Source organism: Oculina patagonica, unplaced genomic scaffold (genome assembly GCF_052425735.1).
Source record: "Oculina patagonica isolate OP01 unplaced genomic scaffold, crgOcupat unplaced3, whole genome shotgun sequence".
Classification (NCBI taxonomy): domain Eukaryota; kingdom Metazoa; phylum Cnidaria; class Anthozoa; order Scleractinia; family Oculinidae; genus Oculina; species Oculina patagonica.
Genome location: NW_027558145.1, coordinates 267,953 through 290,790, shown reverse-complemented (window position 1 = coordinate 290,790; position 22,838 = coordinate 267,953). Strand labels below are relative to the sequence as shown.

At 37.6% G+C, this 22,838-nt stretch overlaps 1 protein-coding gene and 2 long non-coding RNA genes across 3 annotated transcripts; 2 read left to right on the top strand and 1 right to left on the bottom strand.

Moving 5' to 3' along the window:
• Positions 1-736: 736 nt before the first annotated feature.
• LOC144640423 (uncharacterized) lies at positions 737-1,410 on the top strand. The gene is made up of 3 exons (XR_013568358.1): positions 737-900; positions 1,198-1,253; positions 1,362-1,410. It is a non-coding gene; the product is annotated as an uncharacterized LOC144640423 (long non-coding RNA).
• Positions 1,411-11,982: 10,572 nt separating this feature from the next.
• On the top strand, positions 11,983-14,274 carry LOC144640428 (uncharacterized). Its single transcript, XM_078499581.1, has 6 exons — positions 11,983-12,234; positions 12,384-12,419; positions 12,583-12,633; positions 13,447-13,497; positions 13,905-13,955; positions 14,147-14,274. Exons 1-6 carry the CDS (start codon positions 12,081-12,083, stop codon positions 14,272-14,274), a joined length of 471 nt encoding a protein of 156 aa, XP_078355707.1. The 5' UTR covers positions 11,983-12,080.
• A 203-nt stretch (positions 14,275-14,477) lies between these two features.
• LOC144640404 (uncharacterized) lies at positions 14,478-21,656 on the bottom strand. Its single transcript, XR_013568352.1, has 4 exons — positions 20,905-21,656; positions 17,204-19,994; positions 16,165-16,418; positions 14,478-15,075 (listed from the first exon to the last, which is right to left on the bottom strand). It is a non-coding gene; the product is annotated as an uncharacterized LOC144640404 (long non-coding RNA).
• Positions 21,657-22,838: the final 1,182 nt, after the last annotated feature.

The following is a 22,838-nucleotide window of genomic DNA, read 5'->3' as shown; positions in this document are numbered from 1 at the left end:
GGATATTTAGAGTTTGTTTTCTTTTTGAAGGTATGGTGATAATTGAATGCCTGCAGTGGGTGTTAAGTTAACAAGCTATAATTTGTCTTTGAAGATAAGCCGTCTCACGGAGTTTTCTGAAGTACATAACACGCAACGTTTGTTATGTCGGGATCGGATTTATATCGTGGGAAACGTCAAGTAGCAATCAGATCAATTTCACCAGCTTATTGGTTTCTTATCTGGATGTGATCAGTAGAGACCCTTTAAGTAATGTCAAACGATTGATAAGTGGATTACTTAAGTTGTTAAGTTTTCACAGCTAACGTGCGTCAATCATCGCTTCGTCTCTTTGGACACCGTAAACGGGCACTTAAATAGCATGCCTGCTTACTCAGTACCTGCCACTGAACGCACGAATTTGTAACCAGTTTCGATTAAAAGAATTATAGGGAGACCATTTTTAATATTCAGAACTCGGTACATAATTGCAACAAAATCGCTTAAGGCCCCGCTAATTCTTTGTGTGCTAACCAGGTTGTTGATACGACCATTAAGACTGATAACATTCCATTCTTAATGCCCGCAACTTGTAAACAATGAAGTATTCACAGCGGAACTATCTGTTTTTAGTTTTTGGTTCGTCAGAGAAAGGAAAGCCCCACACAAAGTTATCGTTTTACAAAGTCACAAATGTCGTATTTTTTGAAACTGTTTTAGGTGACTGGACAAAGATGGATTCAGGACTACATGAAAGCAGATCGCTTCGTCTTACAAAAGGCCAAAGATTATATTTAGCTACCAATTCCAGGCCCCCACTGTGATAAAGGGTATGGCAAAGCATTGTTTAATTCAGTTGAGCTCTTACTGTAATGGGGAGCAGATGAGTTAGGAGGCCTGTCTTGCAATCACTAAGAGAAGGTAAGTTTTAGTGAATACGAAATTGGCTACCCGTCTACCACGACAAGCGTTCTTTTGATGTTGTTCTGTTGTTGGTTCGCCGAAAAAGTTATTGTTCGCTTTTAAAGAGCGTGTAATGCGTGCCAGCTGGCTTCCCAGTTAGTGGGAAGACCCAAACAGCTAGATTGCTAAAGAGAATTAAATCGTGAAGAAATCATGTAGAGCAATTGGTCAACATTTAAATCCCCACTAAACTTATATAGCGCTCGATGCATTGTTCAGCCAGACTCTTATGTTAAATATTTTCTATTTCAACAGAGTTAAAGCAGAAAGGTTGACATGAAGTTTCCAAAATAAACTTTCCACACCTGAAGGTAAGCAGACTGATAATTGAATGCCTGCAATGCGAGTTAAGTTAACGAGCTATAATTTGTCTTGGAAGATAAGCTGCCTTACACAGTTTTCTTTTGTTTATCAAACAGAGCGAGGGATAGCTGAGATAGCAGCCCGAGAATTTAAAAACGAGTGACGCATTTTTTTGGTAAGAGGATTTGCTGTTTATAACGTTCTTCCGTTCATAAATGATCATTCAGCGGTGTAGAACGCTGAAATCTGAGATAATTGTTTACACTTTCATCGGATGATTTATCGCAAAACATATTCTTGCTTTGGGTCAGTTGTTTCGTCAGTTTTGTTTTTCAATTTGTCAATTAATTCTTACGCAGTTTTCCGTTTCCTCTTGTCTACACAGGGATTGAAAAAAGGGACTGGTTTCAGAGATGAGTCTTAATAACACGCTCTCGGTAAGAAAATTTGATGTTTATCGAATTTCTTTGGGATGGCGCTTAAACGATTACCTTATTACATGAAATTTTCGCGACACGTTAATTTCGCGATTTTGAGGTGCGCATATTTCGCGACACAGAAATTTCGCGATTTTCCGAAAAAAATTTTATTTTGAATCACTTCAATTTCGCGTTTTTGAGGAAGACACAATTTACATTTCCTTGGCAGTATTATCTAACATGTCCTTGAATTAAATAAAACGACTTTATCAAAGAAACAAAAATGCAACGGCGGGACTAAATGTCAACAGTAACAACAATGCAGCTCCCACAATGGCCACAAGCAGTTCACGCTAGTAGGTGAATTACTGTTCTTAAGTCAATTTTCACATTGAAAATTCCTTCCCCCAGTGGTACTAAACTCGTTCTTTCTTGATTATTGGCATAATGTGAGTCACTTAATTTTCGCGTCACGTTATGTTTGCGACACTTATTGTTCGCGTCACTTTAATTTCGCGATTTTTTTAGAATCCCGAAATTCGCGAAATTAACGTGTCGCGAAAATTTCATGTAATAAGGTATGTTATAACTCTGTAAACAATTGACATGATATTTGTCTTTATAGATGTGTCATCGTCCTGACCAACGGCTATCCTCAAATGATCGTCCAACATTGTATGGAGTCCCCGCTGCAACCTCAAGCCGGAATGAAAGGCGTCCGGTAAGTTCATGACTCGACTGTTTGGTTTTAATTTGGTGATTGTATGTTTATGAACTGCGATGTTTTAATTAAAATTAACGGTGATTAAGTGGGATGTTTAATTGATTAAGAATTTCGAACTTAGTTACAGTAACACAAGCGATACAACTAGCGAATGATGCTAAAGTTCATTCTATAAACTTTTATAGCCAGACAGTTGTTGTCTGAATTTAGGCCAATGGCAAATAGTGTACCATAGAAAGTAAGGATCTCATGCAGGCTTTAATGAGACATGGATAGAGGTAGTTAAAAGACTAACCATACTAAATGCATGATACAAGACAGTGTTGCAACATTTATATCTAAACTGCCTTTTGGAGACAAGAAAAGCGTACAGTTCCATTGCCTTAAAAAAAAAAAAAAAAAAAACCGGGGGAAGGGGCCGTTAAAAAAGCGATTACATTTCCAAAGAAATAAACCAAATTTTTACAGCGCGGTTTAATTTTACATTCCAAAACACCCGAAAATATTCTCGTTAATATTCGAATCTTTGTATGATTACTGTTTAACTTGATAAAATGTCATTCGCGAATAACAAGCGAATCATAAGCCAATTGAAGTATTTCACCTACTTGAAACTGATCGCTTTGGCCTGGGTCAAGGATGAGTTAATTTCATTAGTGGTTTTTAAGTAGTTAATCGCTTACTCGATTAAATGCTTACTTAAAAATAACTCCCAAGCGCTCTATTCTAACTTGCCAGCTTTAAGAAAATTAATTTTCAGCTCACGAAAAGTCTAGGGTTTTGTATTCTTGAAAACGCTACTGGTTGTCACGTCTTCAAAGCATTGATTTTTCACGTTAACAAAATCATACACGTTCCTTTCACTGGGGAAATTGAAAACATGATGCCGTAACATATTTCACTTGCGCAATGAAGAATCATACGAGACTACTCTTTGTTGTGTAGAAAAAAGCAAAAAAAAAAAAGCTTGTGCGTAACTCTGTAAAATAAAGGCTCAATTAATTTTCACAGACATAAAATCACTCTGCAAACTTAGTTGTTTTTTTGGATCCCAGATTATTTTTATGCGGCTTTGTTTTACTTAAGACAAAAAGGTTTTAAACGCGCCTAGTTTCTCTCCAAACTGCAGGTTCTGGCAATTTGCATTTAGATGGTTTAATTTGCAGTGAAAACAGTCTAACAAGCGCTCTATTCTAACTTGCCAGCTTTAAGAAAATTAATTTTCCGCTCACGAAACGTCTAGGGTTTTGTATTCTTGAAAACACTGCTGGTTGTCACGTCTTCAAAGCATTGATTTTTTCACGTTTACAAAATCATACACGTCCCTTAATTCACTGGGGAAATTGAAAACATGATGCCGTTAACAGTCTCGAAAGAATTTAATAGGTGTTGTAGAGTAGACAAGACAAGAGTAAACTCACAACTTAGAGATTTAATTAACCTTTATTTTGAACACATTTCTTTCTTTCATTCTGGCTAGAGCAAATGAAGCGCTTATCTATAATAGGCAAATACGCAAAAGTCGCACAAAAACAAATCGAAGTAAATTAAGACCAGCAAATACAACGGTTCAGCGGAACGTTAACTTAAGCAGAAAACTGTGTTATTTTACGTTTCACATGCCAAAAATTCGCTCGTTTGGTAGGGGCTTTCAGACAAAATACGAATTTAACTACATCCATGAACTTTAAGGAGTTGTAACCAAGCAAGTTTTCGGAAGAACAAATTCACCTACCTTCGCGTAAACTCGACGTGTGAGCGTTCTATAGCGAGTTGAAGAATCGCATTCAAGATAATTAGAGCACAACGATCAGCCTGTTGTTTGAAGGAAATAACTTTTTCTTTTAATCCATTTGGTAACCATTAATAAATGGTGGTCACCCAACTAGTTTAGCTTTCTAGTTATTTTGGGTGACCAGCAACTGTATGTATTTTTAATTTATTTATTGTTTAAACATTTCTTTGTAATTTTACAGTTCAAATAAACTTTGTTGTTGTTGTTGTTGTTGTTGTTGTTGTTGTTGGGGGAGTGAAGAAACGCATTGAACACAAAGCGGACGAGAACTGGGCCCCATACTGTGTTGTTTGTTTTCCTTTTGGGATTCTGTTAAATGATTTGTAGTAACATGCTTTCGCTCTCTGTCTCTCTTTGTATAGGCAACACTGTCTTCCCAAAATTACCATTCTGATGGCAACGGAATTGCGGAGGAGCACCCTGAAATCGAGCCGGTAAGATGCCATGGAAAAGCTTACTATGTTTTCATGGAGGTCTGTGATAAACTGTATCCCGACATACCAAAGGCTACTATTAAATCACGCATGCGAAATCTTGGTTTGAAGCTAATGAGGACGCCACAAAAAGTTCAGGACAAGCTCAGACGCACCAGACCTAACTTAGCAGGTTATAAAGTACTATCATTGATTTCCAAGCAAGACGTCAGTATTTTACAGGCCTATCAAGACTCTCGCACTCAACGACAGGAAGATTCAAATAAGCAGCTGTATGAACACTACTTAAATGTTGCTAGCAACAATAACAGTAATTATGAGCGCGAAAAAAATAGCACGCCTTCAAAACAACACACGCAGCCCAGTACAAACTTTTTAGTAGAAAATCTCTTGAAAAGCACAGATTCCCCTGTAAGCTCATCCCGTGTCCATCAATCGGCTGGGTTTTCAGAATCGCAGGCGCAAACACCAGATAATTCGGTTTCGTCGGAGTCAGAATTTGAACCCTCTAGCGACAGTTCGGAGAGCGAGAGCGATGGCAATTCTTCAGGCGAAGAAAGTGGCGTTGAAGACGAGGATATTGTTGATCTGTTTCGAAGAAAAGATCTTGACGTGGCTCCGTTTCCAGGAATCATTAAAAGTGTAAGCGCAATGAAAGACTTCTTTCAATCAGACATAAATTTTAAGCGGAGGCAGTCGAAAATGTCTGATGTTACTTGGTCCAAAAATTTAGAGCGAATAGTGATCTTCTTAGCTTATTGCGCGCATAATTTGAATCTGGAGCCCTGCCTTGACCTTGTAGGCGACATGAGAGTCGTCGAATCCTTCATTAAGCACATTAAACGTTCTAGACGCGTGAAAAACAGCACTGCCGCTCTGTATGTGAGTTCGCTAATAGTTGCCTCGAAATTTGTGCACTCAGACGACCGTCGCAGAAATTATGATGAAGTGGACAGCATATGCGACCTTCGCGCACTCCAGAACCAACTCAACAGGGAGCATGCCATAATCGAATCTGCGAAAGGGCCAAAGAGTACGAAATTATTCTGGCCTCAGTTTCAAGAATTAACACGCTCTCTTCATCAGAAGTACGAGGCAGAGACAGACAGCAAGGAGAAGGCTCGTCTGCACATGGATTTCACCCTCTTGTTGCTTTTTGCGATAAATCCTGGCCGTGCTAGGGAGTTCAGAACCCTTCGCATCGCTGTTAAAGTCCCAGAGCTTCAAGTTGATGAACTCGTCCGAAAATTGCCCGCGGGAGAAAATCTCATCATTTTTGCCGAAACAGGCTTAACCCGTCTTGTTGAGAAGGGGTTTAAAACAGTTAAATTTTATGGCTGTAACCTCATCGACATCAGCGAGTTTGAATTCCTTGATTTCCATTTAAAGCGTTTCACAGAATGGTCTCGACCAAAACTCCTGGCTAAGGGTTCTACACATGACTTTTTCTTTGTCAACACCCAGGGAATGGCATTCAGATCCCCAAGTACATTTTCCCGGTACGTGGCGAAAATCTTCCAAAAGAATCTTGGGTTTCATTGCACAATAAACGAAATGCGCCATAGTTTAATTGAACATTTCAGGTCTAGTAAAGATTGTTCAGACGTCCAACTAGCTGAAAGCTTAGCGCGCGCTTGTAAACACAGCCTTCGAACTCAGATGCAGATCTATGACAGAAGGAGTCAGCAGGAAAGAACGAAGCGCGCCTATCGTTATCTTAACCAGTCTGCAGTTAATTCCATAATAGATGATCCTGTTCTGCCTTCCGATGTTGAGGATGAGGACACGAACTCAGAGACAGACAGAATCCCACCAGCCATTGGGGAAATGTGCGCCCTTGTACCCTCAGATGTTCAAGCAAAATCGCCGGAAATATTCTTGGCTAAGGTATTGAAGTACAGCGCGGATGGTCGAACTGCTCGACTCGCTTGGTTTAAAGAGGAAAACACGAATCATTATAGATTTCAAGTAGGCCATTCACTCTGGGAAGAAAACGTGTCTAGTTTAATCTACCCCGTTGACGTACATTACAATAGAGAAGAAGGCATCTACGAACTTAGAAGTTCCAAGGAAGAGATTTGCCAGCAACTATGTTAAAATAGTGTTCGGCTTGCAAATACGTTTTACAGAGTCGCGACATTTAAAATTGAAATGTATCGCTCCTTTTCGGAATTTGCATTTCCTGAATAAAGTTTTATGTTTTCTTGTTGCATGTTTATTTGTTAACTAATCAATTAAAGTTTGGTGGATTAGAACAACAAAAACAAAAACAAAACATACATATCTTAAGTAGCCCCGCTGCGAAGTATTTGAATGGAAGCCATTCGTGCATAAGTTACCTGTGGGTCGGTTTTCGTACACTGAGTGGAATACCATTCGTGCCAAATAAGCTCTAGATTGTTTAAAAAACGCGCGCTGCACTGAAAACCCAAGCCAAACTTTTAAAGTGACGTGTTTGTTAAACAGTTGAGGATCCTTTGACATCGAGCATACGATTTATGCAAGAGATTTTCCTACTGACAAGTAAGATTGTGTTTCCCCGATTGAGCGCCCTGCCCTGACCAATCGAACTGTTCAAAGTTAACCTTTTTTTAAAGTTTTTGGACAATTATTGTCCGTGGTAATAAACGCAAATAGAAACTCCACTGTTTCTTGTCAGAATGAATTGCAAAACTCAAACATTCGTTTGTGTGATCTAAGGACAGTTGTCGGGGCAACACAATCTACAAATTGTTAGCACAATGGAGTCATCCTTAATACTGACATTTTTTTTTTTTTTTGAGTTAGTCACACAACAGGGAAAAAAAGAGACGCAGGAATTTCAAGAGAGATAAAGAGCGCATGGAACGATTTTTGATTTCAAAGTGCATTATTTGTTACACTCCAGGGCAGGAACCCTCTCGAAAACTTCCTTGCTGCTCAAAAAAAATTCACGAATCGTGTTTGCAGAAGTGCTTTCATTACCAAACAAAAATGATGCCCCGCTGTCCACACTGTCGTCAGCAGTTATATCCTATTAACAGGGGGCAAGCCCCACCCACAGTAATTTTAGAGGGTTCTTTCGTTTTCCAGTTTGAATTTCAAAATTTTGCACCACAATCACTTTCGGAAAGAGCTGACGAGAGGTGGGATTTTATACCTTTCCTAGTGCCCCCACCTGGTTGGGCAGAATTTAGGAGGAGGCATGTGACGCATTGATAGGTCAACTGAATTATAGACCCTTGAAACGGATTGCATTTTTTTAAAATTTTATCCCAGTTTGTGTGACAGTACCATTGATAATGCTCGCGATATATTCTTGTTTGTTTACATTAAATGACTTATTCAGTGCAAATTTAAGGCAATGGTGAAAGGAAATAATCCTTTTTTTTTCCTATAATGCTACACATGGCTCCAATTAACACTAGTTCACAAGGAAAAGGGCAAAACGATCATTGGATAAAAATACATTTTTCTAGATGCTTTATATTCAATCAGTATTATCTTTATGTTTTTATTCCATTTGATTGGAAGCCAATCATGGAAAAATCATTTAAAAGATTGTCCTGAAACATTTTCACATAAAGTGTAATTGATTATAAGCAATAAGCTTTACGTACGAGCTTTTGATCGTAGGAAATATTACATGATATACAGGTATTTACAATCTTTTTCGATTTTCTATTGATTTTCTAGCTGCGTTTGATTGGAATCCAATCATGCAGACTTTTATATTTTTACTAAGGCAAAATCATTGAAAGAAAATGTTTATATTTTTACTAAGGCATTGATTATAAACAATTAGCTTTCTATGTACTAGTAGCGTTTCATGATTTTCTATTTTGTATGGTAGCTGTTAAGCTTAACATGTATACGCATTAAAATAGTATATTAAGTGAACTTAAATGAAATAATTACCGTATATGAACAAGCGGGTAATTAATAAGCAACTGTGTTGTTTTGATAATGATATTATTAAAGGTCACGGTTGACATGAATTGGTGTTGTTGTTTTTTTAATGCATTGATGTTTTCTAAGCAACCCGGAATAAAGTGGAGTGAAATGAGGCTTTCCCCGGGAGCGTTAAGTGGTTTTAGTGTTTCTGACACAGTTAAAAATTGCTTAAAACAAATTCAGGAAGGTTTGCAAATCAAAAGTTTACCACAAGACTAAGCAGCGAGCATATACCTCGCGGAGGATACACTGATAAGGCCATCCCAATAAAATATTTCGTTTCCCATCGCTCCGTCTCTTGTGATGGTGGGTCGGTCGGTCGGGCAAAAAAAAAAAAAGAAGAAGAATGAACACTTGAAGGGTTCTGGGTTCCAGAAAAGGCCGGGCTGCTAGGAAAGAAAAGGCCTGCCGTATTACAAAGTCAACTCGAAAACGTGGTCTTTTCGTTCGTTATTCCTTAACAGTCTTGAAATAACGTAGTATCGATGTTTATTAAAGACAAAAAAAGACATCACATCATACCAATTGTTGTTAATAAAACAAGATCGTGTGCTTGTTAATTGAAGTACTTGCTTCTTTGACTAGTGAATCTGGGTTTTTTTTTACATTTCGAAAAAAATGGGTCGGTCGGGCGATGGGAAACGAAACATTTCATTGGGATGGCCTAAACAATAGCCTCCATTTGGAGCAAAAGTATGTACGGATATTTGTCCACGGATATTATCTTTTCCCAGAAGCGAACATTATGTCTCAGGACAAATATCCGTGCATATTTTTGAAGCCAAACTTCGGCTATTGTTTTTATTGTCCTTCAAATAATTTTACACAAGGCTTACATGGGGAAACCTTCTCTTAACGCTTTTAAGCGTTAAAATAATTATGTTGGCGTTCAAAATATTGTTGCTCTGTTCAAAATGTTCAGTTCTATTTAACGTATAACAATACAATCTGGCTGAGCACTGGGAAAAATCACTTGGATATTCCCCAATTTTAGTTGGGGCATATATCACGTGACGCTACGATACGTTGAATTTTTCATCTAGCAGTCAAAAAGTGCAGCATTTCTCAGCTCACAGCTAGAATTTGGCAGACTCTCAGCTTTCATTAACCCCATCCACACTCTCTTTCAGACTGTTTCTGATCGCAAGAAACACCGCTTTCCCTGTCGGGAGAATAAGTTGCGCCGATTCCAATCGAACTCTTGTGACCGAAAACGCATGTTTTCGCTCTCGAGAGTGGAAACGTTTGAAACATGCCGTTTTCGTCTCTACTGTAAGACCTAATTGAAAATGACGACGTCACAGCATATGATCTCCCGCCGAACAAGAATGTTTCACTGTATAGACTTATAAATTAGTTTTCACGTGAAAAATTCAAGCATTTTCTTTCAGAATACGACCCACCACCCGGAGCACCTGTCTTGAAAATCAAAGCGTTAAACAAGTCAACAGAAATCTAGAAGCATAACCTCGGAGGTTTCACTTTAGTTCCACTATTTAAAAGTGCTTGCTAACACAATTTCGTCGACCAGTTATTGATTTCAGAGAACAAGAGGTCAAGTTTTGAATGATTCATGAACAATCTTTCTTTTAAAGAAGAATGAGATAAGAAAATATCCGGTGGAGGGGCTCTTAAAGAGACACCGTCACCAGTTTCACTCCAAAAACTCAAGAGCTTTAGATGACATACGGCAACTACGAATAGTGGTCCGATTTTGTTAATAATCCAAACTATAACAAAATTATCGAACGTGATTGGTTATCAGCAGCCCGATTTTAGTCATGCTTGTAAATAAGACAGTTTACGCTTGAGTCCCTGTGTAATTCGACAGTACGTGTCATTTTAGGCGCGCCGTGTTGCGCATTTTGCTTAGTAAACTGAAATAATTATGAAAAACTTAGTAAACTGAAATATGAAAATCTGCCGAGTATTTTGGGATAGTCTCAGCCCCCCCCCCCCCCCCTCCCACGTTCCAAAACACTCCGCGCCACCACCTTAAATGTTCTTGTTGAAATTAGAGTCACGATCTGCTATCTGCAAAAAAGAGAGGACTTCACTTCACCAGGAGTACAAAATATACATGCCAAAGGAAAGTTACTAACAATTCAAAACAGAAAACATGACACGGCTATGGCTGTTTCTCTAATACATGTACATTCTTTTAATGCATGTACAGATTATTTTCCAGCAAAGCCTTGCATGGTTACAATAAACAAAGTCCTGTTTCTAAAGGGCTATTTCCAAAGAACATTGGTGAATAAATAACATTGTCATTCAATTTAGTGTCTTGTCAACAGGGCCGTAACCAGACCTTTGCCATAGACGAGGCAAGATCTTGCTAGGGAGTTCTGGGTGCATGCCCTTTAGAAAATTTTGAAATTGAGAAGCTCTGACACGCTTTCAGAGACATTTTTCATGACGTATTTCTTGAGAAAAATCAATGTTGTTCAACTGGGGATTATTTTCCGAAAACAACATATCCTGTTTTTAATTTTGGTTAAAAATCAAGACGATGCAAGTGCCTCGTCTTGCCTCTTGCTAGTTACGACCCTGGTCAATATTTTACCTCTCCCTAATTAGCTGGACTTGTAGGAGGTGGATTTACATCAGGAGTTTCCTCATGTGGTTGGGCTATAGAACAGTGAAAAAGTACTATGTGTAATATGCAAAGTGATCAAGATTTCATTTCTCCTCACAATACAAATACTTAATCAAGAGGAAAAAATACATTTTGAAACAAAAATATGTGACCCTCCAGATTTCAGAAGATTCTCCGATTGTTTTTCGAAGGCCATACGAACGTTTCCGATCATTTTCGAACTTTTATGAAGGTAAACGAAGTTTTCCGAAGACGTCGAAGGAAGTTTCGAAGATGTTTGAACTTACTCACGAGACGGAATAGCTTGACAAACCAATTTTACGCTGTGCTCGTGATATTTTCCGCACCAAAACGTGGGGGTAGGGCTGCGCGCCCCCGCCAAATTTTCGTTTCGGGGGGCTACAGCTCCCCTGCCCCCCTGACATCGCACCACCAAAGACGACGATCGTGCCAGTGACGAAAACAACGACCTTGACATGTCTGACCTGACAATTTTGTTGAATTAAATGAGAGCATTGGAGCCTTATACAAAATTAACCTTTGCCACAAGAAACATGGGGAGTTCGTGCAGACCTGTTTTTTTTTTTTTTTACTTTATTTTCATAAAGAAGTGAAATCCCAGTCCTGTGCACGAATCCCATCCCATTTAAACAGTGCCTCTGACTTGCCACATTTACAGTTCAAGGGGGTTTCTACGAAGGGGCTGTTTAAAATTCGTTTAATCAGAAGTAAACATTCGAAATCCCCTTTCCCCATTAAAAAAAATAATGGTCCGTCCCTGTGTGAGAGTTGCTATGGGTTTTTGTTGCTAAGGCTGTTGTTATTGTAAGGTTGCTAAGCAACCTGCTGTAATTCTATTGGCCAAGACTCCGCTTAAAACCAACGGACTTACTGACAGATTCATTCTTTTACTCAGAATCGCTTTGTCATAATGAACTTCGTTCGTTTGCCAAGGTTTTTGTTCGAAGAACTAATCGTTCTTTGGAGAAAAATTCAATCGATGAAACCTACGGTTCCAGGAGAGTTTAAACAACTTCTCGATCAAGTGCAAGACAAAATTGCTGAATTAGAACGTCAGAGCCAGGGTAATTAAGCCATGGCGTTCTCGTTTTTGTCACCTCTCTCTTGTTATGGACTATTCCCGTGATATCAATTATTAGCAACCAATTGACCGTGAAAAACGCATGATTAATTCAAAAGAAGTATATTGAAACGCTTTATTTCAACTCGCTAGGTGCAGCAGCAGATTTTCAGCCGAGCCGCACAGCAGGTAATATTTGAAATTAACGAATTGATTTTTTTTTCACATACTTTATTAATCGATTACTTAACTTACAAGAACCTGAGTAATTAGCTACACTCAAGGCTGATCTAATTACATATCAAGGTGTCAAATGCTTGTAACAACATTTTCTTCGCTCATTTTCTTTTAGAGTTACCAGTACCCACAGAGGCCTCCCAAGTTCAAATGGATACTGCAATAGGTATATTAAGAAACAGACACTATATTCCTAATAAATCTCTAGTACCGTAATGATTCGATTTAGCGCCCTCCTTCCAATAAGCGCCCCCTTCCGAATAAGCGCCCCCCTTCGAATGTGTTTTTGTCAATAAGCGCCCCTATTCCAATAAGCGCCCCCATTCTAATAAGCGTCCCCATTCTTACAAGCGCCCCTATTCTAATAAGCGCCCCTATTGTGGATAAATGCCCCTACTGAAGTCATTGACGTTGAATAGATAAACTCATGAACATTCACCGTACTGTACAGGTATATATTTACTGCTAAAATGAACAATTCTTTTAAAAGTAACTGAACTTTCAACAATTTGCTACTGTTACAGGTTCTGTTATTGTTAGTTATTTTAATATTTATTTAAGTTTTGTTTTGAACATTTGGTTGTTTCTCAAAAAATGAAATAAGCGCCCTGTCCCGAATAAGCGCCCTGTCTCGAATAGGCGCCCTCCCTTGAGGTACCAAAAGTAAATAAGCGCCCCGGGCGCTAAATCGAATCATTACGGTAAGTCTTTTTTTGCTCTCCACCAACCCCCACCCCCTTCACCACTTCATTAAACACAATTATCGAAGTGATTTTAGGTTTAAAAAAATGAAGGTTTAGCAATACATTCCTTTCTTGTTCTCATAACTAAGTTTGTCATGTTCAGTGCTATGTGGTGAAATTCATTGACACTGTTGCACCAGTTTCAATAATGTCAAAACATAACATGGCATCATTATAGTGGATCAAGTATATTTCAACTGGTTACATGTATTTTTTTCTTTTTTTTTTTTTTTCAGAGGAGACACCAATCCCCAGAAAAAGACCACCAGTTGCAATGGACACAGCAGGTATAATAATTAGAAATAAATTTATTTTATTTGAAATAAATTTCCCTTCCCCCAACAAACCAGCTTTTTAATATTTTAAACACACCACTGTTCTCACAACCTCCTTGCTCTTTATAGTGGATCAAGTATATTTCAACTGTATTAAAAGTGTAAAAAAGCGTTCTCTGGTTTAAAAAGTTAAGAAAAATATGAGCTTTCCGCTATTTTACTATAGCCTTTAACGTTCGTTACTATAGCCTTTAACGAATGTTAAAGGCTATAGTAAAATAGCCGAAAGCTCATATTTTTCTTAACTTTTTAAACCAGAGAACGCTTTTTTACACTTTTAATATGTCTTATCCTGGTTACAGTTCAATTTTAAATTATATTTCAACTGGTTACATGTTTTTTTGTGTTTTTTTTTTCAGAGGAGACACCAATCCCCAGAAAAAGACCACCAGTTGCAATGGACACAGCAGGTATAATAATTAGAAATAAATTTATTTTATTTGAAATAAATTTCCCTTCCCCCAACAAACCAGCTTTTTAATATTTTAAACACACCATGATATTTTTATTTCAAAATGTTTTTCCCTTGATTAAGTGTTGGTATTGTGAGGAAAAAATTGATCTTGAACACTTGGCATATTACACAGTACATTTTTTACAGTTCTAGCCCAAGCACACGAGGAAACTCGTCACATGGTTCCACCTTCTGTTATTCCAGCTATTCAGGAAGAAGGTAAAGTATTAAATTCAATATTTCAAAATGTATTTTCCTCTTGTGAGGAGAAATGAGATCTTCATCACTTTGCATATTACACATACGTGTAGTACATTTTTTCACTGTTCTAGGCCAACCACACGAGGAAACTCCTGATGTTGCTCAACCTTCTGCACTTCCAGCTAATCAGGAAGAAGGTAAAATATGGGGGGGGGGGGGGGGGCTTCTCCAGATAGTGGATCGTGACACTAATTCCAACAAGAAAACAAGGAAAGTTAAGGCTTGGATATTATTTTATTGACACACGTCATTTACTCATTATATTTTTGTTTCAAAATGTATTTTTTCATCTTGATTTAGTATTTGTACTGCGAGGAGAAATGTGTGCATCAAGTATTTTCCAACTGGTTACCTGATTTTTTTGTGCGCTGTTCATTATTTTGGTCATTATTTTAATGCATATCTGGTAAATTTATTGCAATTTCAGCTCAAGCCCATTTGGAAATCCAATCATGTGTACACGAGGAAGATCCAGGTAAAGTTATGTCAATTCACTGACTTATTGAAATAAATTAACTGACAGTTTAAGAGTGAGTGTGACAAGATCTTTAACTGTACTAAACAAAATGTAAAAGCATTCTCTGGTTTGCAAGAAAGTGTTAAAATATAACTAAACCTTTAGTTAGAATTTATTATTTAGCCAGAGAATACTTTTATGCATAATGAAACATATATGTTTTTGGCAAACTAATTGACATCTTGTTCTTCAATTTACTTCAGCACAAACAAGCATGGAAGTTATCCCCACAACTTCTCGACAGACTGAAAGTGATGTAACAGGTGAGCTGAGGACGTAGTCTTCAAATTCTTTTTCCCTGTAATTGGAAATTTAAAACACTTGTTATTGATGCTTAAGGGGTGCCTGGGGAAGGGGGATGGGGAAGAAGGGGCTTATACAAAACGTTTTGAGTCAACAAGGCACTTATCTAGTTAAATAACAAAGCTTGAATTTTCTCTTGTGTGGGTTTTGGGGGTTTTAATGGGGTTTTTGGGGTCGGGGAACCACATAAGTTGTAAAAACTTATGGAGGTTTATTGCAAGTTACATGTTGAAGGTGGTTGGGGGGGGGGGGAGTAAAAAATTCCACTGGGGGTGAGAGGGGTATGGTTGATTTTTGAGACTTCAAACTATACAATCTTTGTGACAAAGCTTCACTATAATAATGAATGCATTAAAATGATGAAAAAATTGGTTTTAAATCATTTTAATTCGTGTCTGATTCACTTCTTGCAATTTCAGCTCAGGCCAATTCACCAGTACACGAGGAAGTTGAAGGTAAAGTTTTGTCAAGTCACTGACTGACTGAGATAAATTAACTGACAGAATAAGTGTCAGTAGATCTTTAATTATTGTATTTTAAGCAAGAGCAAACTGAAAAAATAAAACGTAAAAGCAAAAGGTCAAGAATATACATCTTTAGTGTCTGTCACTTCCTTGAGTGCTTTATAACAGAACAAAGTACTGTCAAATCTGTTTTCTTTGTTTAACACTTATAATAAAGTTTTACAGGTGTGGAGAAATATATAGTAAACTTTGCTTCCTGAAATTTAGGGTACAGGATACTGAAAAACAGCTTGCATGTACGCATAAAAATTATTGCCTGCTTCCTTTCCAGAAAGTACTATTCAGCGCAAGGAGGTTCAGAAACGTAAGAGGCGTGTAGCAAGAAAAACAACAGCGCTGAAGGTAAGCAAGATATAGTTAAAATTGTTCAGAGGTTGACCTTAAATGTATTTGCACTTGCTATTTTTCAGTTTTTCACTCACAAATAGAAAACACATTAACATGAATTTCATAGCACTCAAAACATTGTGAACAGTATTTCAAAGTGACACTATTGACAGACTATTCTTTCACATTTCCATGTATTTTCTTAAATAACCACTTGGGTGAAAAACTGTTACCTTTGTGTTTCTTTATGTCACTGACCAGGTTCCAAGGACCCAAGTACAACAACAAGAGGAAATACCCGATCTTGATGCGTCACAAATCAAAAATCCAAGGTATCTTAAAGAGATGCTATCAAGAGCAAAATCACCATCGGCCAAGGCTGCAGTATATTTACAATATCTGTCCAACTGTCGGATCAATAGACATCACAATCCAGACACCATAATCACGTTTGGTCCTGACGATGTTACTCAACTGTCTAGGGACCCTGAAGGAGCAGATCAGGTACAATAAACATTAAATTTAAGGTCTTTTCTAGTATTGCATTGCCCATCCCTACTGCGCATAATTCCATGCATGATTAGCGTGCGCATAAAAAAAATGGCAGCTTTTTCTATATGCCTGGAACTCGCAAGATAGGTAAATCGCCATATTCTCAAAAAAGAAAGGTAATACTCAACATAGTAACTTTCTTTCGGTAGAATAAATATGGACCAATTCTCCGTGTGGAATAAGAAATAATCACCATCAACATGAATTTAACAAGCAATACACTGTAGTGACTATTTTCGTACCTATAACAAAATTCTCTATTTTGATTGGTTCTGCAAGCCCTTATTTGTTGCCTAATCAGTGCACAATGACGTGGGTGTCCAATTACAGGTAAACAATTTGAGCAACTTTAAATTGGATACCTGTAATTGGTCAAATATGCCATTTGCACATCAATCACACACATTTGACTGGGTTTTTTCTCGCTGTTTTTCTACTTTTTGTACACCCAATTGAATTATAACTTTTTCTCGCAAAAAGGTTCTCAAAGGCTCCCTAAACTCGAATTTTTTTGACACGATTAATTAGCATTCGCACCTCACGCCGTTCAATTCAGAGAGTATTCGTGCTCGTAATTTCAAATCGTCCTCGCGCTGCATGCTCGGCCGATTTTGAAATGACTCACCCAATTACTCCCTGAATTGTACTCCACTCAGTCCAATAACTATTACTAATCACAGTGATTTTATAAGGATTTATCAATACTACATGTAACTCTACCTTGCAATTCCTGTAGTTGTTGTCTTTTAATATACATTTAGTTGTATTATCCAACAGGCGCGGTCAAAATTACATCAGGCCCTGCAGCAAAGATTTCAGCTAGCCATCCAGCAATCATTTGAAATTGGCTACTTCCTATCTGCCTGTATAGATGAGCATCGCAAGTTAACAAGCCACCAAGATGAGGGACAGCGCCAGCGTGGAAGGCCAAGAGTGGCATCTCTTTTAGACATCCTAGACGGAATTGAGGATTTTGGCACCTCTGCCTCCTGTCTGCAAGACCAAATAATGTTGTATCAGACAGCATGCCATTTCCCTTTGCTCTGCTTCATTAACGAGCCCATGTCTCATCTGGTCACTGGTGAAGTACGAACTGCTGTTGCACATTTAGCTGACAGGATCCATCATGAGTGTAAAGTTCCAGATAACATGCACCAAGCTAACATCCTTGGAAATCTTTTCACATCTACAGTATCTAACACCCAGAGTCCACCCCTGTCTGATCCCATAAATTACCAAACAGTTACCCCTATTGATGGTGATGGGCTAGCAACAAACATAGATAGAAACAAGGCAAGGCCTCTTTTAGATGTAGATGTCATCTATGTACGTTTTCACGGAATTGATGCTCCGGAATTATCAGCAGTACACTTTTTCAAGACCAATGATTTAGATCACGTCTTTGTTAAGCGATTGGGTCATTTAAGTCTGTGCGCTGTACACTTTTTTTTCAGACTGTTTTTAATTCAAGGAAGTGCTGAACTTTGTGAAGAACTTGTTCAAGAAGGCTTTAGTCAACTCATTGATATCTACAAACGCCCGATCAAGGAATACTGGTTCAAATTTTCTTCACCAAGTGTAACAGAAGCTGAACAAACATACATCGATTATCTTGAAACACTAGTGAATGGGAAACCAGAAATGCGTGAGCGATTAATGTCACCATTTCACAACACAACAGCATCCCCTGCAAAACCTTTCCTGATTTCACTAAATGCCCTACTAGTCACCACTGGCTTTTGTCATGTCTTCACCAAGTACTCACAAGACAATCGTCTACTCGCCCTGCAAGGAGTTGCTAAAGGAAATAAGATAGGTCCACTATGGTGTGATGCAACAAGAAATTTTATCTATGGCGCTCAGTGTGATCCTTCTGAAGATGCAGTCCTTAGGCACTTCACTTTTGCATCAGCCGGTAATGCCACAACAGCTTACTATTCTGAAAAAATTCTTCCGTGGCATGAAAGGAAAGAAACTAAGCAACTGTGCTCTCTCAAAACAACACGCACAGAGGCGAATGCCAATTCAAGAAAAGCGTTTGCTGGGAGAGAACCCCACAGTGGCATGTATATCGACATAACTAGGTAAGTCCATTATTGTAAATCAATACGTTAAGTTAAGTGCCAGTGCTTAAACAAAGTTAAACTGCCTATAAAAGGGAATTAAATTTAATGAAAATAACAGCAAATCATCTGGTTTTTCCTTCTTTTCGGGTGGGCAGCATTGAATTTGGTGGATTTGCGTTGGGATAAAATCTATTTTTCAACACTATAGTTTAACTTTATCAGGCACTGGAGCACAACAGTATGTTGTCTGATAGGTTCAATTTCTATTACTTATTTCGTTTTTTCATTCTCAGATTAAATATTAACTAAAATGCCATGTAATGGAAATCAAAATCACTTTGTAAACAGATCGATATCAATCTTTGATATCAATCAATCAATCAATCAATCAATTAATGCGTTACTTGAAGTGGGTAATGCTAAAGTTTTGACCTAAAAAAAATAATCAGGTGGCTCTATTTAATTACATCTATTAAATAAATAAAGGATATTACACTTCCAGTAAAACACTTGCATCTACATAATAATAGATGATGTAACTGATTAAAGAAACGTCAACATATGAAAACCATAAACCATGAATGATGTGACAAAATGATCAATGGAAAAGTAAAAAAAAAACATGTCAGCATCTTTGCTGTTAAAAATGGGATAACGACAGTGCACTTATGCTGTCTACCCAAACTGGTATTCAGAATTATAATTTCTGTCCATGTTATTACATGGTTTATGCTTTTCCAGGAGACAAACTCTTGAAACTTAATCTGTACGCATGTCTTTACTTTATACAAAATAGGTCATCTGATGAAAGTGCACACTACAAACCCACCAAAACAGGAGAAGCATATTTGTTTGTAGACAAGAGTACTGTCGTTGGGGTTGGAGGTGTAGACACAGGACTTGGCTTGTACACGTACAAAACAATACCGAAAAATGTTTTTGTTTGTGCTTATGCGCCAACTGCGACCCTTAAAACCTCTCAACAAGACGGTGACTATGCTTTGGAGCTTACTATTGCCGGGGAATGTATTTCAGTAAATGGACAGGAGAATGCATTTGAGATTGGCCTTGGAATTTTCTGTAATGATGGTTCCTTTCCATTCAGTCTACTCCCAGAAAAGTTTTCACGCCTTGTTTCTCATAGAGTAAACTGTGAATTTGTGAAGAGAGACAACGAAGTCTGGATTAAATCATCAAGAGAGATTCAACCGAAGGAAGAGTTGCTTGTATGTTATTCATCGGATGGATCATATTGGAAATCTGTATTTTCCCCAAATCAGCTTCAAATGATTAAAGAGGCCCTTAGGCAATGTGGACCATCTCTCAGGGAAGCTGAAAATGCCGTGTCAATATTGACTGTCTGAGATGGTTCCAGACAAAAGGTAAACAACTCATTATGCTAAAGTAAGTAATTTTAAGCCCAGCAATGTTAATGAGGTTTAAACCTGTGGAAAGAAGTTTAAAGTAAGGTTATTTTCAGTGAGATACAGTAAAAATGTAAATTATGTTCGTCTTTTGTCATCGACCTTCCTCTTTTAATAGTCCTTGTATAAGGTTATAGACCCAATGCAAATATATTATGGTGGCTGTTAATTTTCGACTTCCAGAAGAATCATTCGTCAACAAAAATAAATTACTCTAACTTAAAGATAAAGTGACAGTGTATGAAGTTTAAAGGCCATACTATCATCTAATGGCTTGACCAAAAACACTCAAACTTTGTATTGTGGCATATTATTCCATATAAGTGTCACAATCACAGACAAAAGAAATGAATAAAATAAATATATGTTTATAGTGGTCATGCACTAAGCTTCGAGATAGCTACCTTATTGTTACTTATTTTCGCGGGTACTTAATTTCGCGAAAATGGAACAGGAATATTTCGCGAGACTTAATTTTCGCGATTTGGCCAAAAATACGTAATTAGCATAAAAAATACAATAGAAATCGTTTAGAATTAATTTTCGCGGGTCTTTAATTTCGCGATTTTTTGAAAATCGCGAAAATCGCGAAAATTAAGTCCCGCGAAAATAAGTAACAATAAGGTAGTTTACAGGCATGCCACTGAAACAGAGGAAACAAATAATTTTAAATAAACATAACAAGGTTAAAAATCCCAACTGGCAGGAGGCAGACCAGTTGGCGTGGTCGAGGATTTGAACTCGGGACAACCGAGAAACAAATCCAGCTAGTGGCAACCATTTTTGCATAAGGTCGTAATCTTAGGTAGAAATGTGTGTTAAGCTAAACGTTCTTGGCAGTTTCATTACTTCAGACCGTTTGCTTCAGTTTAACTGCACTTTTTAAAATAAGCTTCGTATAAATATATAGTTATACATCCGTAAATCTTACCTCATTGTCGAAAAATTACGTGCAGAAAAGTGCAAACCTTCACCATGTGCTTTCGAACAGTCTCTGATAACACTCGGGACGTTCCCGAAGCACTAGCTGCGGATTTTCGGCGGTCTACGAAAGACCGACTGATTATTATTGGATTGAATTTTGCCATTCTTGCCGGTAAAACTGTTGAAAAAGACAAAACGAAGATTTTGTGAGCATGCAAATCCCGGTCCCAAATCCCAGCGGTACTAAGTTATAACAAACACAGTGTCATGTTAATTCACTCAAATGATATTCCCACATGACAAACTTGGCTTTATAATCTCCACGATCTGACATAACAATCTTGCACAGAAGAAAGGAGAGCAAAAATCGAAGACAATTGACGCCGAAGGTAAGAGGGAGAGGCATTAGTGCATTTCTAGCATTGCAACGGAATATACGGCCATTTTGTTTGCGTATGACCGAGCGTTTTTTAGAACGATTCAAGAGAAGTACATACACCACGTCGCGCGAAAAAAATGTTGGTCATAAATAAATCTCTGCTAACCTGCATATATGTGTCAGTTGCAACTAAATTCGGCCTTTCGATGGTCCTGTCATAAATTTTGGTTAAGTTGACAAAACCAGCTGATCGACATGACTTGTCTATATTTCAGTACGGTATGTATTAAACGCAGTGAATAATGCAACATCATTTTCTTCCAGTCTCTACAGATGCTGTAAAAAGTTTATTGTAATGGAAGAATAGGCTTACCGAAAGTATTGCTTCGTTTATGTAATTTTTAAAATGACTCGGTCAGTACAAAATGCAGAACACAGATGAGTGTTGTTTAAATTTTATTATGCGATCTTTTCCGGGGGGGGGGGGGGGGTACTCCGGCTTTTAAATGACGGGGATTTGGGATGATCGAAGGGTTTTTTGGTTTGAAATTAATTTTCGATTCTGGGAATTTTTGGAATTGGAAAATTTGGCAAGTATTTTTTTGGGTGACTTGATTTAAATACAGGAATTTTTTGGGTTATGTTGGAAGACTAAGGGATTTTTTTGGGTCCTAAAATTTGCCTCCATTTGATCATCCCCATCATTTACCAGCCGGAGTACCCCCTAGGGATCTTTTACTCGCTTGACTGAGTGAGAGGGCTGTGGTGGCTTTAGGGTAAAATTAAGTTTAAGTTGAATGGTGGTTAAGCACTGTTCATATGATACGTATTGGAATATTGCATTTTCCAATGTAATCCACGGTTAACTTTGTAATACTCTCAAACCAAAATGTCAGAGACAAATGATTTAACAAATAAATATGCCGACAAAAAACATATCGATTGGAAAATTATATAGACCTCCGAATGATACATATAATTTATAAGCAATTTGAGGATAGGCTGTCTGCTATCCTACAAATAATAAATCGAGAAAATAAGAAATGTTACTTGATGGGAGATTTTAACATTGATCTATTAAAACTAGATCTAAATGACAATTCAAATACCATTTCTAAGCCAATTCAGGATAAAAAAATCAACAATGACTTTGATTGATAACATATCTACTAATACACTTGAAAGCAGTAACAGTGACTCTACTAATGATGTGTAATTTGAAATTCAAAAGAACAAATTATGAAAGATTATTATATCTAATTTTATGTTATTTCTTTTAGGCTTGTACATAAAGGTTGTGTTCATTGTAGAAATCAAATATTGTTTAACAGACAGTTAATACACTGCAGTAAAAAGGTAAGTCAGTGTACCTAAAAAAAATGGTAGTTTGCACTTCATTACCTTAATTATTAAAATTCTGTGCAAAAGAAGCGTCACGGATGTTACAGGAAAATCAACCAATACATGAGGATCAATGACTACATAGGCAAAAATTTCTGCGAAGTTTGAAATTCTAGTGGACTGTCTGCGAGCCACATTTATAAGTGTGTGGTGAAAGTTTG